Source organism: Papaver somniferum, unplaced genomic scaffold, assembly GCF_003573695.1.
Source record: "Papaver somniferum cultivar HN1 unplaced genomic scaffold, ASM357369v1 unplaced-scaffold_115, whole genome shotgun sequence".
Taxonomy (NCBI): Eukaryota; Viridiplantae; Streptophyta; class Magnoliopsida; order Ranunculales; family Papaveraceae; genus Papaver; species Papaver somniferum.
This window is the reverse complement of record NW_020620492.1, coordinates 648,803-664,122: the sequence shown is the minus strand read 5'-3', so window position 1 is coordinate 664,122 and position 15,320 is coordinate 648,803. Positions and strand designations below refer to the sequence as shown.

Below are 15,320 nucleotides of genomic sequence, written 5' to 3'. Positions count from 1 at the left end.
GTGTTTTGGAGTGAGCTGTGGAGAGTTTTTCTATAAACTGCTATTTTTGCAGGCTTATATGATATCATGTAACCAATAGTACAATAACTTCAGTGTATTCTTCCGTGATTTTGTTTGAAAATGTTTTGATTTGGATAAGTCAGCAATCGAACGGTTAAGAATCATTTGGAGTTTTACATCAGGTAATTAATGGATTTACTGGGGACCGAGTAGGTGCTTTCCTGTTTAAGTAAAAGGGAGTAAAATTTTACTTTAAGGTGCTTTGTATAGGTGGTGAAAACTTTTGCTAATTTGGGTTTGGTTGTGTGTACATCTAGTCAGCAGTGTAAGAAAGTCTTGGGAGCCTAGTTAATAAGTTTGCGAATGATTCACGAATTATTCGCGAATTTTGTTTTACCGTCTTATTCGCGTACGTTTGCAACTCCGAACCCAAGTCGCGTATTATGTGGCATTCCCGGATTATTCACGAATCGTTCACGAATTTTACGTATCCCGAATGATACGTCCGCTTAATTCGCCATAAATTTTTTAGCTTTTACTTTTTGGGCTTTACTGCCTCCCGAGCATACACGACCGAATATTAGACGTGTTATAATTTTTATGAAATAAGAACGACTGAAGAGATTTGAAGGTGAAGGTGAGAGAGATCTCAAACTCACTAACCAAGCATCTAAACCACCATACGACGTCCTCTTGGATAACTAATGTTGTATATATTATTAATATCATCATATTAAGTTTATTTTTTCTTTAAATAACTCACACATGCATAAAAATTGGTCTATGACTTTATAAATACAAATTATTTGTTATATATAGATACCGAATTTTCAGAGCCGAACTCACATTTATAAATCGAATTATACACGTACGTATGCCGTTCCGAATTATTAACGAATCACGTCCCGTTGACCGAATTTTGGACCGAATCTGAATTTTACAAAACCGTATAATACTCGTACGTATGCCGTTCCGTACGTTTACCGAATTCCGAATTGCTAACTAGGCTTGGGAGTTTGTCCAAAGCAAATGAATATGTATTTTTTGAATAACTTGTGTAAATTGGTAAGTAATTCTTTTAAATAAAATGCCATTAATGTTTTTGTCTGCATTTTTAATTTCTAATGAAATCTAAACAACAAATAAAATAAAGTGCTAAGAGGGGCTAGCAATCTAAGAGTCAAGACATCTTGTGGTCGTGGTTGTGTTTTTTTTTATTTTTTATTTTTTTCTTTTTTGAAGAAAAAGTACGAAGATGTTGTCACTTGACTCATGAGAATCTGACTCGAAATGTTTGTTATTTTGGGTTAAATTTTAAATTCAAACACACGCGAATCAGTAATTTGATCCCACGAGTCAGGATTAGACTCAAACGAGTCTGAATCATATAGTAAATTAGTCTGACTCAAATTAAAATACAAATGGTCGAACATTCAGATACAACCAAGCATGTTGTTTTAGCTTGCCTTAAGTGTTTGTATTGTTTGCAAGACTTTGTTTACAAGGGTTCAGTCAACTGAGATTTGTGGAGACACTGAAAGGATTTTACAGGGGGTTAATCGATTAAAATTTGTGTAGATATTGAAAAAAAATTAGAGACTTTTAAAATATCTTGTTAGTCAATAGAGTGTTTTTCAAAATCTCAAGCAAACTCTGTTATTGGATCGTGACTTTTTAAAAGTCTTCAGAACTCTCCGTTATTGGATTTAGAATTTGAAATCAATGACTTATGGTTTTGAGAAACTTGAAGAGACTTTTATTACAGCACATACCATAGAAGGCTAAAAAGAAGTCTCTTCTTTCTTTCATTTTTCTTTAGTGATTAAATATCAAAATATTATAAAAAAATAAGCAAATAAGTTGCAATTAAACTCTTAAAAAATGCAAAAAAAATGTTTTCTTCCGAAACACAATAAGTTTACTAGAGATTCAAATTCCTTATATTTATCTTATTTTGTTTTTTTTTTGGAAAAATGGTTGCAATTTCTATTACCCATGCATGGACTAATATATTTTCATTGAATTATACATATACATGTTGAAAATAAATAAATATACAGTTTAGCTCACCTAAGGTGAAATTCATATATGTCTTGTTGTCTCTGTGGATCACCATAATTCTTTGAAAATCATTCAGAGAGTCTTCCAAAATCTCTAAACTCACGGAAAGTCACTCAAAATCTCTTGCATAAAAAGTCTCTTAATGTCTCTACTAATCCTAATTGACTAACCCCCTGTTAAAGACTTTTGAAATATCTTGTTAGTCAATACAGAGTTTTTCAAAATCTCAAGCAATATCTGTTATTGGATCGTGACTTTCTAAAAGTCTTTAGAATTCCCCATTATTAGATTTAGAATTTGAAATCAATGACATATGGTTTTGAGAAACTTGAAGAGACTTTTACAGTCGAACCTCGATAAATAAATGCTCTCGGGACCAAGAAAAATATTCGTTAAGCGGGGTTATTTATTTATCGATAAATAAATATTTTATTCATTTATTGATAAGCAATATTGTTCATTTAGATAATATTAATTAAGAAGTTAAATAGGAGAAAATGTACAAGTATACTAGAAAATGGTAAATTAGAAGAAGAAATCCAAGGATTAACCGGTGTCAATTCTAATTTATGTTATAGAAATGTGATGGACGTCGAACATCTTTTGAACTATCCTAACGAGAATGATGCAGTTATGGAGTCTCCAACAGACGAAGAAATTATTGAGTCAGTAATAAATAATGAGAATGATCATGAATCATATGATAGCAGCGTCGTACCAAATGTGTCATCTAAAGATGATTTTCAAGCGATGGTCACTTTAAAAAATTACTTGCTACAACACGAGAAAAATATTCCAGAAATTGTGTAAGCATTGCATAAAATTAAGGATACAGTGCATTTTGGTTTGGGTGGAAGAAAAAGACAATCAACCATTGATGAATTTTTTTGAGTTCATTCCTACATATATTTTTATGTAAAAAATTTTCTGATTATGTATTTTGGTTTATTTTTATATATTTTTTTAATATATAATTCAGTGATTAAAACTGATGGTATTAATAAAAAAAAATTATTCTTAATTTAAACAAAGCTATTGGATGGTAACCTAGCAACAAGCTGGGATCCAACACCTCTTTGAATAGAGGTGTTTAAGGATTCAGTGATTATTCGTTTATATTTCTATAGGGCTTTTAAGGATCCAATTTTTTTATTCATTAACGCATTAAACGAGGTTATTCATTTATCACCTTGGCCCAAGTCGGGATCGGAGAAAATTATTCATTTGACGAGGTTATTCATTTATCGAACATTCGTTTATCGAGGTTCGACTGTATTACAAAACATATCATAAAAGGATAAAACAAGTCTCTTTTAAGTGGGGGATATTTTAAGAGACTTTTTTCTTTCTTTTTTCTTTAGATATTAACATGGGGGTAGTCAATTGAGATATCTATAGACTTTTATAGATTTTTTATTTGAGTAACTTTTTTCTGGAGATTCTCTAAAAATCTAGAGATTTATAGTGATTCTCTGAGAGCATATTAGAGAATTTTTGTGACTTGCATAGACAAAAAATTGATATTCAGAAAGAGTCTCTGTGATTTCTAGAGACAAAAAAATGTATAATATGCAATCAAAAAATCAAAACATCTACCTGTTACTTTAGTATGCACATTATAATCTCAATAAAAGTACCATGAATACCTGGTAAAATACGTGTTCATTGTCAAAATAAATCTCGTTGTTGCCTTATTTATATGTTTTCATTCTATTTATTTCACTCATCCCACATTCATTATATTTGTTATGCTATCTGGTTATTGAGCAAATGACCGGTTACTTGGTCATCAGCTCAAACAAACAAAAAAAAAAAAAAATTGGTCCTACTCTTAAAAATAAATATTCCCCAAGTTTCCAAGTCTACAGAAATATCACCTCTTGAGGAGAGATCTCTAGGATGCCTATTTTCCTAAAAAATTCTCTCCAAATCTCAGAAAACAATAAATCAATGACTTTCGATTCTCATTCGAATAACAGGGATGTTGGAGTGACTCTTATGAAATCCTAATCCAATAACATAGAGTTTGAGAGAATTTAAATGACTTAAAAAAAGTCTCTAACCAATAACAACATACATTAAGAGATTCACCAAAATTCTCTATGGACTAACAGTGGATTTGAGAACTCCTTGAAAGTCATTTGGAATCTCATTTCACTAACCCCCTGTAAATATCAAAATATTAACAACAATAACATAATAAGTTACAATTAAACTCTTGAAAAATGAAAAAAAAATGTTTTCTTCCAAAACCCAATAAGTTTATTGGAGATTTAAATTAGGGTTGTCAATGGGTACCCATTACCCGGAACCAGAACCGGATCCGGTAGATTTGGGTCCGGCTCTGAGTCCTAAAGTTGGACACATTAAAACCTTGGGACCCGAAGGTAATTATCCGATTGGACCCGATATTCGGGTAATTACCCGTCGGGTACCCTATTTTTCATCATTTTAGCAAAATTATAAGCATTTTGCTAGTTTTGGCTTTGATTTATTTATTTTTTTCATTTTTAATTTTTTTTCTTACATTTATCTTTACTTAGTATACTAATAAAGAAATAATAATAATTTAAAAAAAAAATAAGTTAGATTCAAGCTAAAAAGAGAAATAAATTAAGTTTTAAAGACTTTTCTTATAGTTTTCCTAATACTCAACGAGTACCCGGAACCGGTGGGTACCCGGAACTTTAAATGGGGCCGGTTCTGGGTCCACAAATTTAGGAACCGGACCCGACCTCTATAAGTAGGGTCCGGGTCTAGTGGTATCCAGGAGGACCCGGACCCATTGACAGCCCTAATTTAGATCCCTTATATTTGTCTCGTTTTGATTTTTTTGGCAAAATGGTTATATATTCTATTAACCATGCATAAACTAATATATTTTCATTGAATTATCCATATATTCATGTTGTAAAAAAATAAATATATTGTTTGTCTCAAGTGTGTAAGGTGAAATTCATATATTTTTTGTTGTCTCTGTGAATCAACATAATTCTTTGAAAATCATTTAGAGAGTCTCCCAAAATCTCTAAACTCATAGAGAGTCAATCAAAATCTCTTGCATAAAAAGTCTCTTACAAGGGGATAGTCAAATGAGATTTTGAATGACTTCTGGGGAGTTCGCAAATATAAAAAAGCAGGGGTCTAAAACCACAACCAATATTTCGTTCGCCAATCTGTATGGACTATCTCCAATATAATTCTGAGAGAATCAACTAGGCAGTCATACTCAATCAAGGAAAGATATTCAAGAGTTATATATCTTTCTCAAATCAATCAGCAATTCAACATGATAGAATCCGTGAACTGATTGCTAAGAGAATAACTTGAATTGTATCAAAAACCAATATTCAAAGATTAATTAATTTCTACCCAACAAACGAGGTCGGATTTCCCAATTGATTGAATTATGCACAACCTGTAATATTTCAAATATATAAACAAATATACTATGGAAAAGAAATAACACAGACACCAAAAAATTTGAACACCACATTGTATTAAGCCGCTACAGACACTAGACTACTACCAACTAACTTTGGATTGAAATGTAGTTGAGCCCTAACCAATCTCACACTGATCAAGGTCCATTCGCGTGCCTTACGCCTCTGAATCCCAGCAGGAATCGACGCACTTGATTCCCTTAGCTGATCTCACCCACAACTAAGAGTTGCTATGACCCAAAGTTGAAGACTAATAAGCAAATCTGTCTCCCACAGAAATGTCTATTCTGATAAATAAATATGTCTCCCACATAAATTCCTATGAAGTTTTGTTCCGTCTTATGATAAATCAAGGTGCACAGGAACCAATGGATAATCTAGTCTTATATTCCCGAAGAACATCCTAGAAATATTAATCGCCTCACAATAACTTAACTATATGGTGGTAGAACAAGTTATTGTTGAATCATAAAGAATGATATGAAGAGCTTTGCGATTACTTTTTATATCTTACCTATCGGAGATAAATCTCGATCGAGCAAATCTTAGAGAAGATAGTACTCAATAGGATAGAACAAGTAAGATCAGAATACGCAACTACAGAGAAAATAATTGGATTTGGCTTCAGAATCCCAATGAAGTCTTCAAGTCGTTAACCTATAATGGTTTTAGGAAAGACCTAGGTTAAAGGAGAATTGACTCTAATCGAAACTAGTATTACACATGAGGTGTGGGGATTAGGTTTCCCAGTTGCTAGAGTTCTTCTTTATATAGCCTTTCAAATCGAGGTTTGCTAAGTTAGCTTAGAAACAAAGTATTCCATATTCACCGTTAGATGAAAATCTGATTTAAGATACAAGCTAAGTTTGCTTGAAACCAAAGCAATATATCTCCATCGTTAGATGGTCTTAGATTGTCACACACAAATGAAATATACTTTCATTTAGATATGCGTAACTGTACCTAAACGTGTATATTGAGTTGGCTCAATAATAGTTAACCAAAGTTAGCGCATATGAACACTTTTGTCTTAACCACATTCATCTAACACATCTAGATCAGCTATGATGATCAATCAATCATGAAAGATAATCAAATGAACCTAGTTTGTGTTTCATAGAGTCGTTCAATTGGTGACAATCACATAGAAGTATATATGATCCAATTAAAACAAAATTGGATTGATTTGTAATGTACAAATTAGGACAAGAATCAGTTCATGAACATTAATCCACGGTTTGAAAAGATTGCATTCCTTATTTCATAAAAGTATTTGTTCATGAGTATGAGAACATATTTAACCGATTTTAGAACTTTAAACACTCAGTTTGCAAACGGGTACGCAAACTTAGGTTCCGGACTTTGGTCTTGTCCAACAGTTTGCAAACGGGTACGCAAATTGTCATCCAGGACCTAACTCAGGTAGAACCGTTCGCATACTGGTGTGCAAACTTGGTTCCCGGACTTCTCTGTTAAAACCGTTCGCATACTGGCATGCAAACTTGATTTCCGGACCTGAATATACCAGTACAATTTGTACACTAACTATGCATATTGTGATGTTTTTCCATGCATTATTTTAGTTCTAAACTCCCATTTCAATCATTGAAACATTCTAAGAAGACGACAATGGCTGTCTCACATAAACCATTAGCTTATAAGTAATTTTCAAGTGATCGAATGATCAATATGAAACTTTCCAAGTCGGCATCAAATGATTGTCTCACACAAATCATGTAAGATGTTTAAAGGCAATTTCCACATGATCATATTTTGACTCGTTATTTAGTTTCCAACAAATAAATTGTCTTCAACTAAACTCGTCAAGAAAAATGATGAATGTATCTAACGCCAAAATCTACCAACGCATACTTAGAGAAATAGATAAGCGAGTTATACTCAGCTTCAATTACAAATGTGTATGATATGAAAGTCTATATCGCTACACGACTTTTGTCTCAATAGGAGATAGAATAGAATAGAATAGAATAAAATAAACTTCTGAGTGATATATAAGGTTTAGTCTTTACATGCCTTTTGTTGATGAAGTTCCTCCGATTTCTTCAGTATCTCTTCGTCTTCAGTTGTAAGCGCCGTGAAGTCTAAAGCTCAACTACACAATCTATCCTAGTCCGAAACTCCTATAAGTAGACTAGAAATCAAGACTATAGTTTTGATCAGTTAAACTTGACAAACAAGCTTGAGATAGCAAACCTTGCGAAATCGACCGAGCAGTGCTCTAACAAAATCTATTGTTAGTCCATAAAGACTTTCAGAGAGTCTCTTAATGTTTTTTTTTATTGGTTAGAGACTTTTTTTTAAGTCATTTAAATTCTCTGAAACTCCATGTTATTGGTTTAGGATTTCATAAGGGTCACTAGCTCCAACACTTTTGTTATTTAAAGGAAAATTGAAAGTCATTAATTGATTTTTTGTTTTTAGAGATTTGAGAGAGTTTTTCTTGATAAATAGGCACGGCAGAAATATCTCTTCAAGAGGTGATATTTTGAGAGACTTGGAAATTTGGAGATTTTTTGTCTTTGACAGTAAACCATTATTTTTCTCCTTTGCAGTAACTTGTACAATAATGAAATTCCGCATAGGAATCAGTGGTGAGATAACATATCAAATAAAATGTGGGACGGGTGGAATAAAGAGAATGAAAATTTAGGCATAGGACAACTATGAGATTTATCTTGACAGTGGACACATATTTCATTAGGTATTCATGGTACTTATATAATTAATGTAACTTCAATAATAAAAAAATCGATTTATGTTTGGAATTAATTAGGGGATATTATACAAGTTTTTGTCCCTACAAATCACATAAACTTTCTACAAATCTCACTTTCTTGTCTCTACAAGTCTTATTTATTGTCTCTACAAGTCACAAAGCTCCTCTAAAATACACTCAGACAATTATTAAAAGTCTCTAGATTTTTAGAGAATCTCCGGTAGTCCCTCAAATTAAAAATTTATGAAAGTTCATAGAAATATTATTTGACTACCCCTTGTTAATGTCTCTACTAATCCTAATTGACTAATCTCCTGTTAAGGTTGCTTTAAGTTGCTGCTTGACATTTTTTTTTTTTTTTTTGATAAACTCCATATTCATTAAAAGCAATCAAGTTACATGGTACATCATCAAGTGAAAGAAATGATATACTAAAATCAGTACAAACCCTAGTGTTCCAATAAGAGAAAGAGTTAGTACAGCGGAAACAAGACCAATTACAAGCATGAAGAGAACCGATAAATCGGAGAAGAATGGTTTTTAGGATCCTAGTCCAACCATTTTGATATTTGTCTTCTAGAGAAAGATTAGTTCCATTGAAAGAGGAGTATTATGTCCAATGTCTTGATGTCGGAGAAGATTCCGGTGGACGGAAAATATCGTCGTCGATGTACTTCACCCATTTGTAACACAAATAAGAATTGTTTCTAAAGCCATAGACAAACGTCATAAGGACGCAGTCAAAAACGCTATGAAAGAGTATAAACCATGCCGGAAAACATGGAGGATGAAATATCCTAAACCCTAAACAAGCTTGAACCCAAAATAAATCTACTGAAATTAACCTAAAGATGAAGAACTAGCTAAACTAATACTGTTAATGCTCTGATCTACTTAAATCCGTGAAGACCCAAACAAATCTGAGCAGTTTTTACGTTTGCCGCCTGAAATCGCCTCTGAGAGGGGAGAAAGAAAAGAGAGAAGCGGATGCTTCATCTGCTGCTTGACAGATTGAGTAGGAGTGAACTGTAGTCTCCCCATTTATATTGCCTAGGCGTCTCCCATTTTGTTTTCCTTTTTCTTTTCAATAAAATTTTAACTTTTAAAGTCAAAAAGACAAAAATGAAGGGAAAAGAAATTGCTATTAGAAATGTTTTGGGCCATAGTTCGGTATAAATCCTGGTATCCAGAACCCGACCAAATTAGTCCACTCCATTTGTCCTATGTGTAACAGAGCCACTCGCCCAAAATCATTTTCTTCACAGAACCTAGGGTTTCGTCAACAATGGCAAAGAATCTAAAAAACCATCTTTTCTCATCACTAATCAAATCAAAACTAGGGTTTAATCAATCAACCACCATCAATTCAATATCATCAAACAAAGTAATTTCATCATCAATAATCAAACAACAAGATCTGATTGAACCCAGTTCAGGTTTTCTTCATCAAAGAAGATTTTCAACCAGTAATCTCCCAAACAAAGGAGCAGCAGGAGGAGGAGATGATAACAATGTAAGAGCGGTGATTGTAACATGGGCAAGAGCAACAACAATCACACCATGTATGGTAGGAATGACAGTGGCTATTCATAATGGTAAAGATCATATTATCAGATCTGTTAATGAAAGAATGGTTGGTCATAAATTGGGGGAGTTTGCACCAACGAGAACTTTTCATGGGCATACTATCAAAGGTGGGAATGAGAAAGGAAAGAAAGGTGGTGGTGGTGATAAAGGAGGAGGGAAAGGGAAAGGTGGGAGAGTGATGAGGCCAAAGAAGACATTGAAAGAGTTATTGATGAAGAGGAAGAATGTTAAAGTTTTGGGGTTAAGAGCTTTTTTGAAGAGTAAAGGTGAGATTGAGAAGAAGGGTACTAGATGGGGGACTTGATGGGATTCAATTTCAGCTAGTGAGTGGTTCAATTTCAATTTCACTTTGTTTTGTTTTGATTTTAATTGAGTTAGTAATGTTGTTAGAATCGTGGGTTTATATTCTAATAAGAAATGTGTAGCTCTTTTGTGATTTTTGGGGTATAAATTTCTGTAGTTTTTACATCAATGACAATGGAGAAGGTTTCGAGTTTCTGTGGAAATTTGTTTTGTTTGCTTAATTTATGAAATTTAACTTAGAAGAAGATGTTACTATGAACCTACACTGTTGAGTATTTGTTTGATTGGTGCTCCTGTGAATAGGGTATAATATGCTCAGCCGTGCGGTGATGGGAAAACTAGAATTCATATGGGCCAAATCCCTTTCAGTATAAAATGTTACTGGAGTAAGGTAGGCTGTGGTTATCTTAGTTATGCTTCCGATACATGTTTGGGATATTATAACGGTGTGTTAATTATTTGGTTATTTATTCATATATCTTTTGATTTGGTATCTCAGGGTATCAAACAATTTTTTGGTGCCGTCAATACTTTGTGCCATCTTTATGATACTTTGACGATCACTGAAGCTGTTATTTTCTGTAACATGAAGAGGAAGGTAATGGATGTCTGTGTTTTGGTGTATGTTTATGTAGGGTATGAAATGCTCTGAATCTGCTCCACCACTGGGCACCAACTAGTAATATCTAGGATGTAAACAATTTCTTAGGGCAGCGTTATCTTAATAGTCGGTACCTATTTCCGCCACCATTTTTCATGTCTGATGATCATACTGGTGTCAGTCACTTGGTTCTGTGCATTGCATAAGATAATTATACTAAAGATTAAGAGAAACAGATTACATAGAGATAACACCAGATAGAGAAGACATTTTTTTCTCAGTTTTGATTATCTCTCATTTGATGGAGGTTATGAATTTATGACTACTACTCGTACAACAACATTAAATCACATACATTGATTCATATTAAATGATCGGTGCCAAAGATCTAGCATTCCTACAAGTTAATCTTATACTGGGCACTTCCTTGCTGTGAAGTTTATCACGATACCTTGTAGAGTTCCGTAGTTATTATATGCTAGTTTCATTTCCCCTTGAACAGGTTGATTGGTTAACTGAGAAGATGCTCAGCTATAACTTCACAGTCTCTGCAATACATGGAGACATGCCTCAGAAGGAGCGAGATGCAATCATGAAAGAGTTCACATCAGGGGACAACCGTGTTCTGTTAATAGCAGATGTATGGGCTTGTAGGATTGATGTTTAACAGGTGAGTCTTTCAGTTTGGATTTGGTTTGTCTAATTAAGCAATTCTAGTTTATTTGATTATACATTTTGGGTCCGTATTATATTTACCATCTTTTAAAATTTGTGGGTCTATTGATTTGAACTACTAAAATCCATTTGTAAGTATGTGGAAATTATGGTACAGTTGTATGTGGCGTACAGTTATGGTCATGTAAGAAAATCTTATGCACCGCAACCCCCCTGTTGGTTCTCCATTAACAATTTCTGTCCAACAATTTAGTGTATCTAAACAGTTTTAGATGATTAGACAGTTAGGATGTTTGATTGCAAACCTTCCATGGTTAGACAGTTAGACTTGGAAAGCATGATGTTCGGTTGCAAACCTTTCCATGGTCTTTTCTCATTGTAACTTGTACAGATATATCAAATAATAAATCCTACGGATATTTTACGTTAAGCAATTGCTTTTGCAGACAGAATTGCTTCACTTGATTCTCATTCTTCTGCTAATTCCTACCACTTATGCTTTTTAGGTATTGTTGGTCACCATTTATGACCTTACAAACAAGTGTGAACTTTACATTCATCGGATTGGTTGGTCTTGTCGTTTTGGGTGCAAGGTAATTATCTCTCTTTGATTTTCAAACGCCAACTTGTTTGGGACTAAACACTCGGTTGTTGTTGGATTCTCGTTTGCAGACAATAAGTTTCCGTCTTTCTCATTTAAATAATGGTCGGTTATCGGTTGTTATCTGCAGGGTTTTTCTTATTTAAATAATGGTCTTGTATCGGTTGTATCTGCAGGGTGTTGCAATATACTTTGTGCGTAGTGATGATAGATATCAGGATTCTCAGATACATAGAGCAGTACTACAGTACTCAAATATATTAGATGCCAGTGATGGAACTATCCATATTTTAGTCAATTTGAGGAGCTTGCAATGGCAACAATCGATTGTAGCAGCGCCAATGTGCTTGGTACAGTAGCGGGCTAGCGGCTGTCAAAGTTACTGAGAGGACAAGAAAGAGCAGTGAAAACAAAAGCCCAACACGGGAATCTAGTTAGAATTTTAGGCTGTTGACTTTTACGCTTTCCTTTTTGATTTGGTTCTTTGCACAAAACTTCTCTGTAATTTGTGTCTCTATGTGTACATATGAATCGTGTTTTTCATTGTGAATCAGAACCACCAAAAGGTAAACTCCTAGCCCTCATGGACATCTTAAAGTTAGTAACATTCTATAGCATGAAGTCCTGAACCCGAAAATTTCAGACTTTGGCATGTATAGGATATTTGGATGTAATGAACACCAAGGACTGGAAGGGTTGTTGGGACATTGTAAGTAAAAGATCTTGTTTATTATCAAAGTGAAGCAGAAATTGGAACAAAGCGTGTCATTGAGCCTGTTGGGACATGTAAGTAGCGTGCGCATTACATTTTTTTTCCTCCCAAGTACCTTTGCAAGTAATGTACAATCTTCGCCACTGTTGTTAGTTTCTAATCAAGTGGTAGCATTGCTAGGCATGGCAATTATGGAATGAAGATCAACTGGAATCGTTTATCGATCCTACATTATGAATCAGTTTCGTAGCAGGGATTTTTTGATGTATCCAAGTGTGTGCAGGAATTGGCAAGTGATAGACCAAATTACAACTCTTCCTCCTCCAAGAAAACCTGCAGCACAACCAGATTCATTTCCACGGAGCGAGGCAGCTTCTGCAAATCTTATAACTATTACAGGTATTAAAGGGCGATCAAATTTAATTGTGGATTGTTTTTTCTTATGTCTTTTCTTATGTACAATCCAATCCATGCAAGTGTGTTTTTCCTAAGCGACATCTTGAATGCAGTGGGCTTTTTTTGTCTCCTTGAACGAAAATGGTTTATCCACCGTGAATAATTCCGTGTGACTCAATTACCATGGGCCCGACAGAACCCTAGTAGACCGCCCCTGCTAAATTCTCAAGGGGCTCACTGCAGTGGCGGAACCAACTGGAAAGGGAAAATTAGGGTGAGACCCAAAAAAAAAAAAATTATCATTGTCAGGCCCATAATTAATTTTGGGCACCGTGACACCCATAATTATTTCTTTGACACCCATTACGCAGCCATATTTTCCAATGCATAACAGGTTATGCATCAATTTTCTCGATGTATAATGCATTATGCGGCCATATTTTCGAATGCATCGATTTTCACAACTGCATAACATGTTATGCAGATATTATTATTGGTGCATGACAAGTTATGCGGTCTTTTTTTTTTGTTAGTTTCAATATTAACAAAAAAAGTTGCTGCATAACGTGCTATGCAACCATTTCCTCGACTGCATAACAAGTTATGCAACAACTTTTGTAGATGTATAATAGGTTATGCAACCATTTTTTCAGCTGCATGATAGATTATGTAGTCACTTTTGTATCTGCAAGACAAATCATGCAATCATTTCTTTAGACACACAACAAAATTTTGGACATATTAACTGACCCAAACGTCACTGAACCAAGATTAATTAAGAATATGACTCATCCAAATTCTTAACTTGAAAAACATTGCAACAACACACAGTACGTAGTACATATCAGTCTCAATCGATACGTCGATACAAATAGTGTGCAGAGACTAATCAACGATGTCCAGTAGACACCGCCTACATGCTTAATTAAAGACAACCAAAAGAAGTACACGCTGCTTATTGATAGCTAATAATTAAATTCTAACTTGATATTTCAGATCCTCACATTAGCTGCAGGTAGCTAATTATGGTTGGACGATAATTCCATTGAAATACTATTCACTGCATTTCCTCGAATAATGATGAACCGAGAGCTGTATTTGATGATGCCAGAGTGGTAATGGTCTTGTAACAGCACCTGCACAACATTAACGAAGGAGCGCACCCCATCCTAAAGAATCATTTATGAAGTCTCGTGAGTCATGTATTGATAGTTGAATAGTACTTGCATTGCATATTGCATATTTTATAAAAAAAAATGAAAAAAACAAACGTGCAAGCTACCGAAAATTTCAGATTTTCCGTTATTCTGGGTAAATTTGCAAATCTCAATATCTAAGTTTTTCTGAGATTAAATACACGGGTTTGTAAATCCAGTTTGGCTAATCATAAATCTCTAATTGAAATTTGTTTTGAGAGAAAATCAAATTTTGATGTAAAACAAGATCTGGGTTTTCATGAAATATTTTTTCTAAAATTTGTCTTCAAAAATCACCAGATCTGACTACTTCAAAAGAAAAATCAAGGAAAGAGAAGGGGGTTCATCCTTTTAAGGTTGATCCTTGATGTAACTTTGTTTTGAGGCGGAAATCATATAGAGACCTCAACCCCAATTTCATCCATCAAATCTGAAATTTACTTTTTTATCAAGAGATCTAGATAAGAAATCTTACCAATTTCACATCTCTCCTTGTTAAGCCATAATTACACCATCACTGATGAAGATTTTCATATGATCTCTCCAATTTAGAGCAGGCTTCAGTGATACGTCTGCGAATTCTTTTGGTGTTTCATTAGAGTTGAGAGGAAGAAGAAGAATTGAGAAGTAGCTCGGTTAAAACAAATACCAAAATATAATTTTATAAATTCTGGGCGTGAGAAAAAATTTGTGAAAGAAAATGGGTGCGCCCGTGAACATTTGGGACGGTGGGTTTGACAGTGGAAAAAGAATGAAAAATGGGTGTGACCGTAGTTTTCACAGCTGGAAAATTAACTTGGGAGTGGCTTGTGGGCTTTTGGGGTGGCTTAAGGCTATTATTTGGGCTTATTTTTTCAGCTCAATTAAAATAGGTAGTGAAGAAAATGAATTTTGGGGCTTTTAGCCAGGTGAAAACTACAGTGAGACTCATTCTCTCAGATTTTTCCACTGACAAACCCACGGACAGAAAACTTCAGGCGCGCCCCCATTTTTGGGGAAAAAATTATT

The 15,320-nt window shown here is 34.2% G+C and overlaps 1 protein-coding gene and 1 pseudogene across 1 annotated transcript; both read left to right on the top strand.

Moving 5' to 3' along the window:
* The first annotated feature begins 9,452 nt into the window (after window positions 1–9,452).
* Window positions 9,453–10,333, top strand: LOC113329008. Its single transcript, XM_026575980.1, has one exon. The coding sequence runs from the start codon at window positions 9,527–9,529 to the stop codon at window positions 10,130–10,132; it is 606 nt and encodes a 201-aa protein (XP_026431765.1). The 5' UTR covers window positions 9,453–9,526; the 3' UTR covers window positions 10,133–10,333.
* LOC113329009 lies at window positions 10,011–13,228 on the top strand (annotated as a pseudogene).
* Window positions 13,229–15,320: the final 2,092 nt, after the last annotated feature.